This window comes from Mycetomoellerius zeteki, unplaced genomic scaffold, assembly GCF_001594055.1.
Source record: "Mycetomoellerius zeteki isolate Tzet28-1 unplaced genomic scaffold, Tzet1.0 scaffold221, whole genome shotgun sequence".
Classification (NCBI taxonomy): Eukaryota; Metazoa; Arthropoda; class Insecta; order Hymenoptera; family Formicidae; genus Mycetomoellerius; species Mycetomoellerius zeteki.
In genome coordinates this window covers 2,228,850-2,249,203 of record NW_017257184.1, presented here as the reverse complement: position 1 = coordinate 2,249,203, position 20,354 = coordinate 2,228,850, and the positions used below count along the sequence as shown (strand labels likewise).

At 40.6% G+C, this 20,354-nt stretch overlaps 2 protein-coding genes across 7 annotated transcripts in view; one reads left to right on the top strand and one right to left on the bottom strand.

Moving 5' to 3' along the window:
- LOC108723001 (cytosolic carboxypeptidase 1) overlaps positions 1 to 20,354 on the top strand; it is a 31,830-nt gene that overhangs the window by 10,330 nt on the left and 1,146 nt on the right. For all 5 annotated transcript variants that reach the window (XM_018448434.1, XM_018448431.1, XM_018448432.1 and 2 more), the window contains exons 15-16: positions 19,525 to 19,777; positions 20,119 to 20,243. In XM_018448434.1, coding sequence (XP_018303936.1) covers positions 19,525 to 19,777; positions 20,119 to 20,243 — 378 coding nt within the window. The remainder of the gene's footprint in view (positions 1 to 19,524; positions 19,778 to 20,118; positions 20,244 to 20,354) is intronic.
- nw (narrow) lies at positions 743 to 7,369 on the bottom strand. 2 transcript variants are annotated; one of them, XM_018448438.1, is made up of 4 exons: positions 7,182 to 7,362; positions 3,405 to 3,762; positions 2,897 to 3,052; positions 743 to 1,936 (listed from the first exon to the last, which is right to left on the bottom strand). In XM_018448438.1, exons 1-4 carry the CDS (start codon positions 7,225 to 7,227, stop codon positions 1,174 to 1,176), a joined length of 1,323 nt encoding a protein of 440 aa, XP_018303940.1. In that variant the 5' UTR covers positions 7,228 to 7,362; the 3' UTR covers positions 743 to 1,173. The 2 variants fall into 2 exon arrangements, with proteins under 2 accessions (XP_018303940.1, XP_018303941.1); XM_018448439.1 differs by having other exon boundaries at positions 1,859 to 1,936; positions 2,890 to 3,052; positions 7,182 to 7,369.

The window sequence follows — 20,354 nt, the reverse complement described above, 5'->3', positions numbered from 1 at the left end:
TGAGTTAACGATTATATATATTTCTATCAAACCGCTTTTTTTATTAAACAAAAGCTGTGATGGAGATGTTTAATGTGTCTAACTTTAGCCTAAGACTTTCTAACTTTACGTTAAGGATATAAAAGGGAACATCTAATGGCAAACGCGTGATACCATAAGACTGTAATCGTACTTTTATTAAAGTTCAGTACACAAGTTGCACATTCGTGCTGTTGTACACAAAATTAATATGGAAGTGACTTACCGTAATAGCTAGAGAGCAACGTTTCTCATTGATGAAACTACGTACACCGATCATCATACATCTGGATGACCGAAACATTTACGACCAACTCTCGGCGGTCGCTTTCACGACATCCGTCACGTATTCCAAAATATTTTGGGAATCGTTTGGCTGTCGAACGTTTCGTCTTGCAGACGTATAGATACGTTAACTATGATGATGATGATTACCACCTTATAAAGATATGAAACGCTGACGGAAGCTGGCAATCTAATTCGATTATGAATAATTGAACTTTCATTTTCGTTTTGTTCTTTTATTTTGTCTATTGTTCTAAACTTTGTTATTAATGCTGAAAACGAGAATTTAATGGGATAGAAATGAGGAATAAATGTAATGTGATGATAATGATATCCGCCGGCGTCATCGATGATAGAAAATGAGAGCTGAGTAATCAAGTAAATGCCCTTGCGAAAATGTAAAGCTTGTCGAGTAACGTCGGCAGGAGAATAATTCGTCTTTTCGATTGACATTACGGTTTTCCTTTTCGACATCTTTGATAATATCATTTCTGAGCCACGGCGTAACTCATTCTCGTTCCTTTCAAACACCGAAATCTTAAGGGTTTGAAATAATCATCTCTGCCTGCCGCCGACCGAGAAAGCTGATAATAGTGCCTCTCTGATTCAAAACTATCGAGCATTGTATCGGGTACGCCTTAAATTAGAGCTAAACGGCGAGCGGCTACAACGGTATACAATCTGTTTGATCCGCATAACGGCGACAGCTCGCTCGTGTCGCATGTGCAAAACGCACTCTGATATACATATACATATATACACACACATACATATATGTATATATATATATCTAATTCCTCAAAAATGTCGATTTGTTTCTGTCACTTATAAAACGAAATAACGCGACGTTACCTAGGAGGAAGTAAAGCGTTACTTGGACGGAGGGTCTAATACTTTGCCGTTGGTGCGCACTTTGATGTTGTACCTATAGGCCGGTTCCGCATCTGGCAGGATCGTGCTGCTGTCATCGTCCTGGTCCTTCATCATCGCCGAGTCCGCCGACGACGCCGCCGTGTCTATCGGTTGATCGTTTACGTAATCCTGCACGCTGTCGTACGGTCCAATCGTATGGGCGTCCTCGAGACCGTTATTCGGTAATTCAGTCTCCGCGGCCAGGTCGCCGTAGTCGGGGGACTCGCGATGCTCCATCTTCATCTCCGACGAAAAGGAAGAGGAGGCGGAGGAGACAACGGGACGGGAGACCGACGGCCGGAGGACTTCGCGAGTCTCGAGACCGTCGAAAACGCTGTCCTTGCGCGCTTGAGACGTCACGGTGAACAGAGTCGCGATGTTCGGGATGTCCTTCGGTCTCATATCGTCCAGGTCGCCGACGACCGTACGCTCGCGCTCATTACCGTCGTCGAACAGCGACGTCGCCGCTGCCGTCGTTCCTGTGTGTTGATATTGATTGCCAGATGCAGGAGCGGCCGTGGTGATTAGCCTGTTGACGACCGGGTCCTCTGATAGTTTCTCATCCGCGGATGTATCCGCTTCCGGTGATGTCGCCTCCTGTTCGTTTTGAGCGCTGGTACCCGGATGGTGATCGTCGATGTTGGTGCTGTCGGTTCCGTGATCACTCGCTTGGTCGTCGTTGGCTGGCGCCGAGGTGGTCGTGATATAGGGCCTGTGATTTCTGAAAAAACAAAATTTATAAGATAATTATCACCATCGCTTTTTGACAAGAATTAAAATAATTAATTTCTTGAAAATCTAATGAGGATATTTACAGTTAGCATCTTACATTATTAGTGGCTTAATTTAAGCGCCGCATTTTAATAGCAGAAGAAAGCGTAGTTTCATTGTCAATGGATTAACGTAAATATTTTTATAGTAGTTGTCTGCATTGAGTGAAATTATACATGTGTGTATATGTGTATTTGTGTGTGTAAGAAGTATATGTTTATGAGTATCGTACGTCAAGAAGCGAGAGAATAACTGCGTTATTATAAGAATAAGCTGCAAAGGCATTTGCTGGAATTCCGTATCGTGGCTGAGCTATCCTCATTCATCGACACTTTTATCTCGAAGCTATTAGCTATTTGCGAAGAAGATCTCGACGAACTGGTTTAACACTAGCGAGTAGTAATCGTTCCCCATCTGTCGCGAATTGCGGAAGATAAAGCATTTCTCGTTTCAAGCTATTTCTATTTCTCACTAGACTGCACGGAGGAAAAAGTTTGTCCCGGTTACAAGTACCACGTCGTTTCGCGTCCTCATAAACTTTAAGTATTTTTTTAAAAATAGATTCAAGTTCTATGTTCCATGAGATCGAAATTATATATAATAATGCGACACGGAATACATTTACGCGAATACATTCATGTATTCATTCACAAATATATATAATAATAAATTTTCATCCGCGTCGTTAAAGTCAGCCATCCTGCATACTTCGGTAGCAGGAGGGATAAAACACGTTCAATTATTGCGATATGCACTTGCATAGCTTATCGCCGGAGGGTTATTTACTTTTTGTCCGTGCATAAGCGAGATTCGCTTAGAGTACATCGGTATTCCCGGACTCCCTTTTTCTTTCTCTTTCTCTCTTCTTCCTTTCGTGTATTTTTGTGACAAGTATTATCTCACCTCTTACCCCTGAGTCGCGGAGACTGGAATGCTGCCGTAGTTGTAGTAGTAGCATCTTGTTTGCTCGCAGATAAAGTCCTTCACGAGAGTGCAATCCTGCGCCTCCCAAGCTAACGTAGGTGCTACCATCGCGACGCATCCGTCCGCGCTGCCGCTGTCGCCACTGAAATCGAGAAACTCGCGTTTTGGAATTTAAACGAGAATACCTGTTTTGACGTTAGCTATTCCATGCATGAGTTTCCGGGTGTTAGAACTGCGGAAGAGAGTGGCTGATAACCGCGTTGCTCGGCTAACAACTACGGGTGACTAGTATGCGACTCTTCGATCGTGAAAAATGGTAAAAAGATATTGATTCTTTGAAATTATATGATTATGTTATCCATTATTTTTAAGTCCAGTAGATATTTAATTAATGCTTAGCGAATGTGCTCAATTGTCTCCTGACTTGACTGACACTTTTTACTAATTAATATTATACACGAAGTACATTAAATGGTACACATGAAAGATATTACCTTTCACGCGCCACCCTTTGGGGTTCGGTACCGGGTGGTACGTCGGCAGGTCTGTTACCAGGTCGCTTCAGCATGTAGTCGAAAGTGACGTTGAACGGCAGTCCTGTACTCATCCATAAAAACATGTCGGTGCCCAGCTTGTTGCCAGAGGTCCAAAAATCGTATTTCGTGTAACCGGCGTTCTTCAGGTATTGCGTCATCGTGTCGGCCTTCTCTTTCGTTTCGAAAGATGCCAACTGGAGGCCTAGCGAGCGACAATATTGATACGCCAAGAAGTAATTCAGTTCCGGACTGTAGGGATTCATTCGTGACACAAAATACTGTATGCCATCCAGCTGGATCGTTGTGATCCTCTGAGCTGTAAATGAAACATTGTATCATTAATATCTCCAAAAGTCTCTTCAATATCGCCAAAAGCTGCGTTTACATCACGTGTTATTTTAAACCACGTTAAAACTGTACTATGAGAATGCATTCAATTGTAGCACGTGTGCGAAATTAGGGCAAGTTAGTTGATATCATTCTCGGGATACGCACGATAATTCGATGTATGTTTGTATACTTGGCTTCAAATTTACGCACACAATGACAGCGAATATAATAATAATTATATTCTCATTAAAGAATTATTAATTTTGTAATAAAATATACTAATTCAATCTCTCTTATCATCTCTCATAATTTTTGACATTCTTATAGTATTCTAATATTATATTCTTTTTAGATATTTTCTATAATTATAATTAAAGATAGATAGGTTTTCAATTCACTTGATCGTATTTTATTAAAAAAGAATTTTCTAGAGCAACTTATGATTTATCGAAGCATGTCTGTCGTTCAGTTCCGACAAAACCACAAATGGTAGTAGAGATGAAAGAGAATGCGTTCAGTGAATATTAATGTACATAGTATCCTATTTTAGTATTGTATTCCAAGCTCACGATCGAGAACCGTTATTATAATTAAAAACATCCCGACGTCTTTTTCAATATACATAATAAAATAAGATCGTTAATGGAAATAATAGTATCAAAGTCAAGATTTTAACTTGGAAACTTTTAAATAATTTATATACTAGAATTAGTGATTTCCTTCGAAAGCTTCGATATTCGAAATTTAAAGTCTCAGCATTAAAATTTTCAAAAATCGAAGTTTCAAAGCTTCAAAGATTCAATACTCTAATCTTTGAAGCTTCGAAAAATTAAAAATAAACAATTATTATTTTAATATAATTAATAGTAATGAATATCTTTTTATAAAAAAGTATACGAATATATATATTTACAAATATAATTTCATTTTTTCCCATTCACATAAATATCTTTTTCGAAGCTTTAAAAGCAACTTAAACTTTGAAAGTTCGAAATTCTTCGAATCTTCGAAGTTGTCAAAAGTAACAGTTCTAATTTATACGTGATCAACTTCGTCATAATAAACGATTCTAAGAACTCAGAAAAAGATCATATATATTTATACGCTAAGAAGTATCATTTTCATCGCATTATATACGATACAATAGTGACGTAGAAAAAAGAATGAAATTGAAGCGACTATTCCAACGTCGTTCACTTCATAATACGATTTTAATTTCACTCTAAATGCGTATTCTGATGCGGCGCGTTTTTAGCCGGCTTCACAATGACTCGAAGCTTTATGACAAGGACAGTGTTCACACGATACATCAAGTTGCGGGTTCATTGAACCGTGACGGCTATTTGGTTAACTGTACTTATGAATTATGACGCTCCGACACCCCCGAATAGCTCCATAGGTGAACGAGTGTCGCAACTCGCAACTAATATAAGTCCCTCACACTGTTTCTAGTTGCGATTGTTCTCTGCTCTCTATTACATGTTTACGGCTGTGAAAACTGATGATGATAAGAAAAATTGAGTTTTTAAGTTTTATATTTGGAGAGATTTTTAGAGACAAAGAGAGAAATGCGAGGGGCACCAAAATGCCTGGTAATTATATTTGAGTGAGTCGAGATATTTCTTGGTAACTCTTACGTAAGAGTTACGAAACAAAAGAAGGCTTTGGTGTAAGAAGAAAATGAGTTCATACTAAACATATAGTCGCAGTCATGAAATTTAAAAGGCTCAATGACTTAACGAGATCGAAGTGAAAGATCAAAAGAACAATACAGGTGAAAACACGATGTGAAAAGATCTACAATATAATATTGCTTGCTTGTTTAATTTTTTAAAAAGACAAATGGTTCAAAACTTTTTTGTTACCCCATCCTGAAGAATCTCGATTGACGGGAATGAAGCGAATTGATCTGAATTTCCCAAGAGGGACCAATTTCGCGTGTGCATGGACCGCGTCATTATACAACGGGCGGCGAAGCAAGACGGTGCAAGATACATCCGTTCGGCTGGTTGGTAGAAGTCTAGTCACGGCTCTGGATACTTCGTAGAGGCGCATCCGGGGCAAAAACGTTCCGGATCGTGAAGTTGGACGTGCAGGTGGTGGTAAATGACCCGAAGGCCTTGAGACGTCTGCCGCCGGTGTGTGCGCGCGCGAAGAAGAGACGACTAGCCGCTTTAACTACAGCTTCGTTCACGTAATGCGTTCCCGCCGTTCGGTTAATGATACTCAACGAGATTCCCGATCCAAAGGAACGAGTCCACATACACGGCGCTCGAATTTTTATAAACGATCTCGATAAACGTTTATTGAATGTAATCTACTTTCTCTCTCTTTTATTTTTAATGACTGCGAGTAGCAAACCTTTAAATATCTTTCACACGCAGGATTGTCTCTTGGATGTAATTTCACTTTTACTTGGAGATTTCAATATAAATCATACGTGAATATCAGTAAGATTTAGTTCTTTTAGTGTATAAATGTACATTTCTTACGAAAAAAGTAAGAGATTTTTAGTTTATTTGTTATTCACATCGAAATATTTAAGCACTAAGATTTGATTCGCTTTGACCGAATATAAGATTTCTCTTACTCAGATTACTTATTATTATTTTTGCAGTTAGAAAGTAGTATTTTTCTATCAAGTCAATTTTTATAGATTCTGAATATTGCATTATAACGAATAGAATTTTGAAAGGGTAGAAACTCTTTGAAAAGACGCGATATGCCTGGTGCATTATGTTGCTTGCGTGTACTGCCATCGGTTGTTTCCGGTCTCAACTTTGAATGCGCTAACAGTTGGCGCAGGGGTTTTTTTAATGACTTTAAAATACGTGTTTTAAAAACGTTGGGTGTAATGTAGAAATGTTTTCAAATACGAAAATATATTTAATGGAAATAATATTAAAAGCAATTAATTAAAATAGAGAAAAAAAATAGAAATTAGAAATTTCAAATATAATAATGAGTATTTGTAGCTGAGAGAGATCTATTTAGAGAAAAATATATCGAATATATAGTATATATTAAAAAAAATATATATTTTTTTAATATATTATTAAACCTTCACAAAACATTTTAAATTGCTTATAAAGAAAGGAATAAAATATTTAAATAATTTAGTCACAAGTATTCATAATTCATAATTCAATTTTACAATCTCATCTTTTACATAATTTTGAAAATTTCTTTAGTGTTAAAATAAATGATTGTCGTTTTCACTCTGCGCGTTAAGTGGATAATCAGAAGATCGTACAGAGATGCCGATGGACGAGCGGAAGAGTATATCCAACATGCCTATGATGAAGTTAAGAGAACAATCATTTCATAATAATGAAGTCGTCACTGCGGGTGTTAAAGTGAACACGAACGAGCCGGCATTGTGTCGTGGTGTAAAAGGGTACTAACCTGAGGCGAAGGCCGCGACGACGAAGAGCAACAGGATGATCTTCATGTTAGCGTGCCGATTACTGTGTTGGCAGTGCGGCGATCAAGCAGTCAGTCGTTTCCGTTTCCGACTCTCGTCTTCTCTCTCTCCCTTTTTCTCTCGGAATACACCGGATGTTAGTGTTAGGATCGCGTTCTCGGACTGGCCTCGCGCTGCGCCGTGAGCCCCCTTAAGAGTCTTCTGCCCGGATCCCAGAGGAGGGGGTCGTTGAAGATGATTCACTGGCTAACCTAGAGCAGGAGTCCAACGCGCGAAGGGGACGGCGGTGGCGGCTGCGGCGAGGGCGACGAAGACGACAATGATGACGACCGTATGAAGACGAATCGAAAAGTAATTGAACCTTGTTGCAAAAAAAATCGCGGGTGACAAGATCGAAGGAAGGACGTACAATAGATGTCCATCCTGAACAACGTGGAGACATGTCCCGCGATCGATTCTTTCCCTTGACTACGAAGATGATGTGCAAAATCGAGAATATACATTAGAATTCAAGGCGAGGGGAGGTTGCCTTTATTCTCGCGATCGTAAAGTATTCGAGAAAGGTAATCGTGGACGTTTAACGGCAGAAAATCTTTCTCGACAGATGATAAGACCTTATTCTCGGATACTTGACAAGTCGTCTTTAATAATTAGCCATTTAATAATTTTAGTGATATTACGTTTCGCAATTTTATTTTCTGTATGAACATACTGAGTAATATACGTACCTTCATGTCGAATAATAAGTTAATCAACTTCGATCGATCATTAGTCGTTAAAGCAAATAATTATTTTTGCAACAAAAACCGCGAACACTCCAGTTGTCGGAGGAGCAACCACTTGTCAAGCGTACTTGTCTGTATACTCTCTCGTTGGCGCAATTGTAAATTAGCACACAACGTGTGATTATATCGGCTTAATTATATTAACTAGCAAAGTCGTCGTATGAATAATGTTTGCTCGGCGAAGAGGTATAATCCATTTGTAAGCAGTATATCGCGCGGACATGAAATAATGGAAGGGCGAGTAATAGCAAGAACGTCGTTATCCCCATATCGATCAACGTAGCGTTTACGTTAATCCCATTAATAACATCTGTGCGCTCGCGCTCGCTCTTACTTTGTTCCCGACACCGTAAATCCTCCTTCGTCGTAACGCCGTCGCTTCTTTCGCTCGCGGTACGGAATTTTACTTTGCCGCGGTCTTCACGGTTCTCCGTGGATTTGTATCGACGGCGAGCAGCAAAAAGACGTCGGTTTCAAGGCAGACTTCATTTCTGAACGCCTCCTCGGAGGCATCCTCTCGTACGCGCTCCGATATCATCTATCCCTAAAAATTCACCTCACTTCATTCGTCAGCGAAACGACACGCACGATCGTGCCGCTCAAATCCTACGCTAATTGCAACAAATCGCCTGCCTCCGAGAAGGAAATCTGTATAATTATACCTTCGATCTACGGAAGACCGGCTCGTGAACATTGATACCTGGATGCCTGGGACCCCGAGATTTGAGCGAATAAACGGACCGGAGTGCTGGACTCGATTATTAATACCTATACGTAATCTATACTCATCAAAGTACTCATCCAAAATATCGGTCCATCTAATAATATATGTAAACCTCGCTCGACAGAATCATAGCGAGGTATCACGCATACTTCACGTGAAGAAAACGGGCGGTGGATGTGAGCACCGAGAGCACTTCGACTGGCTGCTTCCTTCGCATCCTTTGGCGCCGTCTTGTTCTTGCGGCGCTCCTACTCGCGTTCAACTTCTTTCGAAGCGCATCGTCATCGCAAAACCCGCTGGAATTCTGGCTCACCAACTTGCGAGCGGACACATGCACGCACGCATGCACGCATGCATCGCAGATATTGCGATGCGGCGCGTGCGAGGACTACCGGGCGCGTCTCAATTAAGCTTTCGTGTGATTAATGATATGAGATCGTATCGCAAAACGCGTCACTCCATGAACGGGGCGTATTAACGAGTTATCGCATTGCTCGTGTGTCATACGTTCTACTTTGTACGACGTTTCATCGATCGATCAGTGAGAATATATGTATTTTTCGCGAACTGTCGTCTCAAAACTATTCCGTACTCTTAATACGCGCGAGACACCGACGTTTTATCGGGACCATCGTGTCAAGTATTTTTCTCAATAGTTGAAATTTGTGCAATAAAGTATAATTAAATCCTGTTTTATTACTGTCGCTTTATAGTCGTGTTCTACCGACACAGTACCCCGATTCTTTTAACGATAGTGTCGGTATCGTTATATTGTTGTTGCACAGGTATTATATAGAGTGTTTCAAAATTGATGATAAATATTTTAAAGATAGATTCTTTGTAATATTTTAAGACGAAAAGCCAAATACGAAAAATACCGAGGCTATGATTTCAAATGAGAACCCAAACAGAATAACAAGTCCTTATGATATCAAAATGATATCAAAATGATTCCAAAATGATCATTAAAAGTCATTTTTCAATCATTTTTGATTCATTTTAATGTCATTTTGACGTTATCGTGACTTGTTGTTCTACTCAGGAAGAGTCTAAAAATTATAAATGATAAGACTAGAATTTTGTGCGCTCAGGGATGATGAGGTGATCAGTATAAAGGTGTTGAATTTTGTTATTGTCAAAAGTATGAAGTTAGAGGAAGCACTTTGATACTGACTATCTTGCCGTTCCTGAGCGTGCGAAATTCTAGTCTTGTCATTTATTTTTAGTCCTGTCATTCATAATTTTTAGACTCTTCCCATTTTTAAACTTAGCTTCGGCATTTCTGTATTAGGCCCAATTTTTCATTATCTGGTTAATTTATGGTTAAGCTTGATTTGATATTTCATCCAATGGGATCATCACCTATGACATCATCATAGATGAAGTTTATTGGATAAAACATCAGGTTAAGCCTAACCACAAGTTAATCAAAAAATGAAAAACTGGGCCTTAGACTTTTCGTCTCAAAATGTTACAAAGAATCTGTTCTTCAAATATTTATCGTCAATTTTGAGACACCCTGTATATGGTAAAGAAGCTGCGCAATAATAATATAACGATACCGAACTGTCGTTAAGAGTTACAGAACCGGAGTACTGGGCTCTCTCTATGAAGAGGCCTCTCACGATCGTAGGATTTGTTATTCTCAACGTTGGCTATTTGATATGGAAAACTGTTATTCGCATTTAAATTTCCTGCTTTACTTTCTGTTTTTTTGTTCCGATTCATTTATTTTATGTACACACACATATTCTCTCGATAACATTCACTCCCGCAGTAAAGACTCTTTATCTTCAAACAAGCGTCTCATTTGAGAAACTTTTAGATATTTAATAAAATCAGTTAAACGTATGTTTTATTTGTTCCGCTATGATTCCGTTTGACGAATGATTTCGAGGAGTAAATTATTAATAGAGAAAATATTTTATAAAGCAATGAAGCAGTAACACCGGTATCGAATGTGTTGGCGCAAGTTTGTATCGATAACGCGAGTCGCAAAAAGGTAGGCTCACATCTCAAGGTAGGCTTCATTTCTGACCATGTGTTCGCGTCTGATCCGAGAGATCGATCCACCTGCTCTCGGAATATATCGTGAGCGAATATAGGCTTACCCAGTCGTCTGATTACAATATCGAAACCGGTACGAGAGGAACCGATGCGTCTCTACGTCCCAGAAAACGCGGCGCGTCTTCCATCTATCCCCTTCGTATCTCATCCCCTCACGCCACCGTCCTTTTACGGTATTATCTCTCTCTCGTGAAGATGCTGCCTAGTGGCGGAATTACCGGATCAATGATCAGATACGCGATGTGTTATTTCTGGTACGCGGCGCGCTGTGCGGGCCGATCGTGAGCAAAAAGGACCTCGCGTGACATCCAAGACCTACCGCACAACGGAAATCGTCTCTCTATTTATGTCTCTGTCTCTCTCTCTCTCTCTCTCTCTCTCTCTCTCTTTCTCTGACTCCGTGCAATGTCCGCCTGTTGCAGCTCTTGCACAGGAGGATGCCGTGCCGCGAGCTTAATGACAGGGTAGCGCGCCGTGACGGTTTCCTTCGTGGACCACGATTCAGGAATGCAGATGAATCGGTCGGAGTAGCGCGCGGTCTAAGAAGCGTTTCGCGGTTGCCGCTACTTCATTAAACATGTTTGATGCAGGATGTGGATTTTATTAATCGAGGAGAGAGAGAGAGAAAGAGAGAGAGAGAGAGAGAGAGAGTACTTTAACGAGAGATTCCATATCCTTTGTTGATCAAGAAAGATTAATCGCTTTCATATTCATATTATATCTTCCTTTAACACCGAATGAATAACAATAAAATTAATCGGTTTTCGCGCTTGTAGACTCGCCTAAGAGAAATGGGATATTCGGCTGCGAGGAACTTGTGTTTGTTCAGATTTCTGTGCATATCAATCGTACCGTGAGTGCCTGGGCTTATACCTCGCGGCGCAAGTCACGTTCCGCTGGTACCTTGGTATAGGTCAGTTTAACAGGTTGAATTCCCATCGTGGTATTCCCGTGGGAATGCATCGCGTCCGCTCGAGTGCACTTAAGTCCAGCGATACTTACGGGGTTCTCTCCTATATCATGTATGTGGTGGTGGGTGAGACTAAAGCAGAAGTTCGGTGTACTGGATAAACAAGCGATTCTTCAGCAGCACGACCACCATCTCATCGTCGTCGTTGTCTTCTCGTCCTTCCGTTTTCTCTTACCATTACTTTTCTCTTTCGTTTCGTTTTCTTCTTCATCGTCTTCTTCATCTTCTTCTTCATCTTCTTCGTCGTCTTCTTCGCTTTCTTCTTCCTCCCTCCTTTCGCTTGATCCACTCCATGCGAGGGAGACGCTAGGAACAACTTCTCACAGCCTCGCCAAGGGACTTGGTCTTTTTTTGCTAAAACAAAAGCGAAGACCGGGGTACGCCGCAGCGGCCAGCGACGGCCAGCGGCGGTCAGCGGCGACCATCGTCGGCTGCGCGACGAAGAGGAAGACGAGAGGAAGGTGGCTGGAGCAGGAGAAGCGAGGGAGAGGATGCCACAGGGGGATTCTTGCCGAGGTCTATTTCAAGCCCTGCCAGCAATCGCTATGTAAGGCCCTCTTCTTTTCTTTCCTCGCTCGCATCTCTTCTCGTCTTTTTCCCGTCCAGACCCTTCCTTCCTCCCCGTTGCTCTTACCGGTACCCCCTTCGTCACTACCCCGCGCGCACCTCTCTTCCTCTCTTTTTTTCTCTGTGTACGGAACTCTCGGTTTTAGCTCGCGAACAACCTCGGACCGAGACGAACGGAGGAGCCATACTGCCCCGAAGGCTTCGACGGCATTCGCTCCTCCATTTTGATACCTCTAGGACAGTGATCCTCATGCATTTCGTGATTGATCGAGGCAGCACGAGGTGCTTCAAATAGGTATATCTGAAAATTATCTCGACGATATGGGATGAATTCTATATCATTCAGATAATAAATCGACATAACAGCTTTTGAAGCGAATTTTTTATATAAATTCGAAGGAAGCTCGATAAATTCATTACATATCACATAATTCATCATATGCCAATTTACAAAAATTTGTGATAATTTTATAAATGTTGTTCTTCGCAAATAATCGAATATATATGTTTTTTATATTCGATCATCGAGAATAGTAAAGCGATATCGAGAAAGACGAAGATTGAAGGAAAAGAATCGTCTTGACAGCTGGATACCAAAAAGCGTAACTATATTTATAGAATTCGGTTCTATCCCGAAAGAATCTCCAATTATAAGTGTGTGCAAGATCGAGTGGTCGAGCGACTTTATAGTACGAAAGGGCCGCACGACCTTGCACACTTTTTTATGGTTCACTCTTTAGGAGTCATAATTCAGTTAGTACCCGAACAACTTATGGATTTGCTGTTTTCTTTGGAGAGTCTTAAAACAGTGATTCTCACCACTTCAGTCCTTCAAATATTTTTACGATAACGACGTAACCTCTTTATCGAGTAAAACTATTCATTCAGGCAGATTTATGTAATATTGATATTACTTATATATCGAGAATAATAATAACATTTGACAGCTTTTAATTTTCCATTACAAGCATCACATTTTTATAATATTAATTTCCTTCTATTTGACAAAGTTAGCAAACATAAACATTATTAATAATTTATTTTTATTTACTTTAAAATTTTAGAAGGTAAAAACTTTTCCTTATAAAAAATTTTTGAATTATTGAAAATTAAATGTTGTGAAACTCCAATAATATATGTTACGAAAAAATAGTAAAATCGATAAATCAAAATTTCATATAAATGCAATTAACGTCGTTAATAAAGTTTTGGATTTCTATCATTCTGAGATTCAATCGAACGCGTATAACAGGAGCAACCGTGAAACAGCGTTCCGTGTCTTGTTTTTCCTCGCATAACTATATTGTTCGGACAATCAATCATTACGACGTGAAAGACAAGTAACGTACTAAGGGCCTCCAAGTTGAGAACATCGTCTTTGACTACCGATCGTTTCTCTGGAGCACGACTCATCGATTACGTACCCGCGTATCTTATTATGTAGACGTTGTCTCGCTGGATATATTTAGACAGTTCGTTTCTCGTGGGATATAATGAAATCATAGTAGCCGCGCACAATGTGACGTGGTAGAATCATGCGTGGAATACGTAATATCGCGGGCGCGATTAAACGCGTTATCAAGGTACCCGAGCTTCTCTCTTTTTTTTTTATTCAACGCGAGATGGACGTCGTGCCGTAATTAACGACGAAACGCTCGAATAACCCATAATAACGAGTCGCACTGATCGCGAATCATTAGGAGCTGATCATCCCGCGCTGCTATAGCCCGCTTTACTCACGCTCTTGTTGCGGTTACGTGCCTGGGGTTTAAGAGAGAACGACCTAGAACCTGAAACCGTGAACTCGCTTGCGATTACGGGGTCGAGGTGAAGAGGCTCGCCCACCCGGAGGTTTTAACACGATCGAGCAGCTCGTTACGTACGGGCATAGTAGTGGCGGGACTTTTTTTTTCCAAGAAAAACGCTCTTCTACACGAGTACGTATTCACGAGGTATTCACGCGCTCTCATGCCCACGTATGTAAAAATAATTTACACGCGGCAACGCCATTATCCTTACATATGCAGATTGGATGTGCGCGATGCGACGTACTCAACAAAGTGCCCTGGTAAGGCTCGATGAGTTTAATACTACGAGATTTATTCCTATCTATTCATACGATTGTGCGAAATGAAATATAATTTTGTTTTCAGTATATCACATCATAGTGCAATATTTTGAAAATTTTTATTTCGTCTTACATTGAGAATCGTTAGAATTGAACTTACACAGTAATTCAGGGGCACTGCGTAGGAAGATCGGTAATAGCAGTATAATTTTACAAACGTTAGTACTTTTCTGATAACAGTTTTCAGTTAACGCTTTCACGGCTGTTATCTTTAAAGATACCAGAAGATTTGGTATCTTTAAAGTTTTCAGTTAGTTTTTCTTAATAACAGTGATCGTTTTAATAAATGCGACCGGAAATTGTATCATAATAACATTCAGAAGTTCTAAGAAAAAATTTTAATCAAAAACAAGGGGAGAGAATCTCATAATTGTCGAAGACGTTTTTTTATCTCGGACAAATATAGTCGCTTCAGTCTCGCGTAATATCGCATCTCTCGAACTGGAGAGACTGGTAAATAAGGAAGACGAATAAAAGTTGCCGATATCGTCAAATCATTTGATCCCTGAATCTTTATAGGACTACTATCCAATCTGACCGATCTATTTCTAGAATAATTTATCGGAAGTTCCGTCATGAAAATTTCAGCGATTTGCGTCGGGCAGTCTGTGTATATTTATATAATACCGCTTCTTATCGACAGGCTTAAGCTTTGAAGAGTACTTTCGACGCTTCGAATCTCGCTTGCACTTGCAAAAACTCGTAAGGAAGCAGCATTTTGTTCCTCGCGAGAGGAAACCGTGTCGGCGAACGTTTTAACCGGAGACGAGCGTCTTCGAAGAAATGGTAGACTATAGAGTGAATGAGAGAGAGAGAGAGAGAGAGAAAAAGAGAGAAAGAAAGAGAAAGAGGTATAGAAGAGCGAATGGATTTGCTCGCCCTTTGCCGTCCGTAGAAAAAGGGTCGGCTCCAGAGACCTTGGGTCGGAAGAGGAATGCAAATCGAGACCGGTCACGAATATTCTAATGTGCAGTTAGTCCTTACACGACGATTGCGAGAGAATCGTCATTCGGTTTCTTCCATCGGGCGCAATAGCCACAATTGCACCCGGGGCGCGTGTTTGCGCGTCCAGAATGTTCACGACCCTCGATTAAATGCTTTGCGTGCCTCCGAATCAGGTTGGAATGCTGGAAATAACGATGTCGAATCTCGTTATGTACTTGTGATATTTTTAGTGTCGTAAAAGAGAGAGAAAGAGAGACTGACTAACAGAATGCGTCTTTTATCGATTAACGCTCATAACGGCTTCTCGATGATGCGTTGATTTGGCTAAATCTATCAGAGAATGACTGGCTGAACAGAATTTTTATAAATCAACTTCCTCGCTGAAAATGTTATCTTCGTCTGTATCTATCTTTTATCGAAGCAATTATTTTAAATGCTTTGTTGGTTATTTTTGCACCATATAATTTAATATGTGAATATTCAGATAAAATGAATTCTCTTTAGCATTTTTGTTCCTAATAAAGACGTTTATGATATATCTATATAATATATATTAGAGTATTATGCATGTGTCACGATGCTGGCAATGCGTTATGAAATGAGGTTTCCGCGACAAGATTGCTCATGAGAGCGTGAGATTTAGAGACGTGGAAACAGAGTCGAGAAGGGAAAAACGTCCGCCAGCGGTTGCACGATCAAACCCCGGGATAACCCCGGAGAAAATGCTGCTAAGCCGTGGAAGAAGGGACGGAGATAGATGCGAGCGGACATGATGGTAATAAAGTTCACGGAAGAAATACGCGATACGTAGAAGAAGGGCTTAGGAAAGTAGAAGTTCCCAAGGAGAGGATTTCGCTTTACGATCACAAGAACGGACCGCGAGTCCTCGTTTCCGCTCGTCTCTTCTTCGATTTTATTCCGTCGGTTATACCGAGAATTCTCGCGATCCGATATCTTACAGCCCTTTTTTTTGTACGGCCGTTCTTGCCTATTTTTCTATACTAGATTTATGCCTCGTTTACGCAGAAATCGTAACGCGATCGGACTTAAATGAGCGGAAAGGCAAAATTAGACGTCTAATGGCTATCGATTATCGTACTTCGAAGAATCTCAAGATTGATGTTTGAACAACCTGCTGCTATAATCAATCAAAGTATACAACGTATCGATAATCAAATTTTAGTCGATCAATTTTTCAATCAAATTGACCAAATTTAATGGTTTCAGATTTGCGTGTCTGATCGTTTTTAAAATATCCGAGGTATCACGTAACGTATGAGCGGTATCCTTTGAACGTTTGACACGGAGCAAGTCTGAGACGAGCGGTCGGTTACGTGTAATTTGTACAGGATCTTTTCTCCACAGAGGTGAGAGAAGTCTGTTCGCAGTCAAGGCTCCCTCCTCGAAGTCATTGACATTGGCGGTCGACACGAAGAGACTGATGCTGCCCATTATATCGAACGGTTAATAAAACAGCGACACTCTCATTGTACAGTCATTCAATCATCGTTTGCAAACATGTGACTCATCGCCGTTCTCTCTACATTCGACTCGCATTATCTCCATGAATTTGGAAAAGATTTTAAATATTCAGAAATTGCTAAGCGATTACTAAGCGACTATGTTAGAGAAATTTAAATATAGATTTATTGTTATTTGTATACATGGTAGAATTAGATGTGATGTTGTATTTCTGAAGATGCGCGTACACACACATACACTTACGGTAGCAAAATAATGACATTTCGGCTCTAAGTACAGCTGACGTTATATATTTCATATCGTAAAAAAATGAAAGTCACGCATTGCTACCGATTTTTAATTGGTCGTGCTGCCATATCACGCGCAAAATAACATCTTATATAAAGGATCATTTATACTGACAATAAAGTATTAACTTGTGCCGTAAACTATAAGAAATTGACCAATCATATCGAATGTGAGGAGAATGAAATCGATTATTCTCCTCACATTCGACTGTGAATGTCAATTTCTTATAGCTTGCGGCATAAGTTAACAGTTTACTGCAGCCAGTATAAACGATCCTTAATTCCACCATGATTTGTATATCGCATAAATAGCTGATTTATTATTATCCGTTCACTGCGTCGAGATAACGATTGCTACCTTTCCTACCGGAGATCGATTGCCACTATTAAAACTGTTACCGTCTTATAGTGCATTCTCTCATGAAATCCTTTTGAACCAGAGAGCCGGAAATTCGTTCAAAAAGCCGGAATCTCTGGTCAAAAGCTGAAGAGGTGGTAACCATAGTCGAGACTAGCGGACGATAACTTGTTTCTCATAATCTCATCTTAATTTTAGTAAAAGGTCTGGTATCATGTTTCCTGAGTTTAAATTTAGAACAGGGGCACTTCAAATCTTATCTCGGACCGTAGACAGAACGGGGACCATTCGCGGATGCTTTTGCCCGTCAGATGTTGAATGTTAATGGCATTACCTGACGAAGCGTTGCGCTTCTTCGCGCGATTTCGTTTCGGTGCGCGTTCTGAAACGCGCGCGGCGCGACCGCTTTTTTGGCGTTGCATGCGCATGATGAGATCTATTATCTCGAATGACTGTCCTCTTTCGCTGTCAGCTTCTGCGAACGTGGCGCGCCGGTGAACGTCCTCTCTCTCTCTTGGTGGGACACCATCAAGCGTACACCATACAGAATATGGACGGCAGTCGTCGCTTTCGTCATGTGCTTTCGCGTTTAAATTGAGTTAATATAAATAAACAATCCTTACGCTGCTGTTAATAGCGGCTAAAAATATCTGTCAAAAAATTTCTAAATCAATCTCTCAATGTCCTTTCGCGGAACTTGAGTGAAACGGATTCACGGGAGTCTTGGCCCTCTTTTTCTCCTTGGAGTTTCCTTTTTTATAACAAAAAATATTTATAACAAAAAATATATATATGTTTTAAATGTTTAATCACAATTTTGATATTCCAAAAATATTTTTTAATTTAAGAAACTCCTAGATATAAAAAACATATTTTTTTTTTTAGATTCTATCATATTATTTTTCTTTTATATTAAGACAATTTTAAATAAAATGTTTTATGAAATGTACATTTAAATAATATTTTTTAAATGTAATTTAAATAATAAATTTAATATCCTTTTTTTATAAACATAATTGATGATCTTAAAAAAATATTTCGTTTGCGGTGAGCCGCATAGCCCTCTCCCCTTGACAAATTTCTGAATCCGCCAATGGAGTTAAATGTGTTACAAGTATCCGCGTGCAATGTTACCTTACTATCGACGCTATCTACTTGATATTCGCTACCCACTTATGACGTAGATCGAGATATTAGTACGGGACGATAGGTACATCAAGAGATGACGTCAAGACGACAGCCATAATTCAAGCGACGGTTGTCACCTGCCATGCCCCGCTATTAGCTATGCGCGACACGAAGGCGTCACTTCCTTTGACTCGGTTTCCGGCCACCGGAAACGTCCTTCCAACTGCGGTTGAATTCTTAAATGAAAATGATCTTTCACAAGGTCCCCTCCGCTTTTCGATCACAGATCGCAAACGATATATCAAGACGAATCGTCGCCATTGCGTAATCCATCGCAACACACCTATGCACATAACATGTTTGAAGGGAATACTTTTAGCGAACGTTAGGAAATTACCGGACATACATACGTATATTTTATGTCGCGAATTTGAGAGAGCATCTTAGGGAATTGGTTAATAAATAATGCTTGTAGATTACTTCTCTCTGAGAGACGCATAAATATTTCTGATATCCTCGCTCAGCGAAAACGCTCGAAGACGTTAAGATTACCTCATTATGGAGTCGTTCGAAATCCATACGTTTCTCATCCATGTTGAAACGAAGTGAAGCCGTAAAAATAAGTAGGAAATATATGTCACATCGGAAAGAGTTAGCTCGGAATTTCCAGTCTCGCGAGATAATTGACGACGTGGTACGTTACATGTGGGCAACGGCGAATGCGATTTTTAACAATTTCAGCGTTTTAACGATCGCGATGTTCGTGATCGCAGCATTCTGTAAAGTGTCCGGTTAGAACCGGTGTCCGGTTTCATTTATACTAGAATCGATTCCTCTTGTTGTCTGTTTTTGAATCTGTACGACATGCTTTCGTTTGCTGCAGCAATCGATACGGTCTGACGAACGAGGACCTGAATCGACGCTGGAGCAATCCCAATCGAATGTATCATCCGGTGATCTATCACACGAAAGGCCTGATGGAGTACTGCGCCAGGGTGCTGCAGAGACCGCCCCACGTTTTCGTTGACTATCACGGCCATTCGCGGAGGAAGAACGTGTTTCTGTTCGGTTGTTCAAGGTCGGGTTCCTGGAGCGCCGCGGACAGGGCGAAACCGGACCAGCCGGTGCAGTATTTGGTAAGGGAATCAACGGAAGAGAATCGAGGCTAGGTAATATTTTTAGATCTCGCGCGGCATCATTTATCCTACGTTTACCTGCCACCGGACCAGCTCGGCAAACGTTTATCACTTTCAACGATCGTCCATTCAATGTGAACTTTCGATTTACACGAGCAATTACTCGCCGACAGCTGCCTATTCATTTCGCTCGTCGCTCTGCCACATTAATGTCATTAGTTAGAGCGTTACTGAGAAAGTGCTCCGAGAAAGTATTTCTCTTCTTGAACCACGAAACCTTGATTCTCGTTAAAGCCTTCAAATGCGATCTCGTAATCTTTGCGACTCTCTTTCTGTGTCAGATGTTACCGCATCTCATGCAGAGGATCTCACCGGCTTTCGCTTTGCCACTTTGCTCCTTCAAGGTCGAAAGGAACAAGGAGTCCACCGCCAGGGTCGCTGTATGGAGGCAGTTGGGTGTTCCGAGGTAAACGACGGCTATATCCTGAGCAGATTGAGATCTGGCTCGCAATGAGATTTCGTGTAGCAAGGTCGAGGTTACGTGTGTTTGTAAAAAAATCTGTTCTTTAGCAACTTA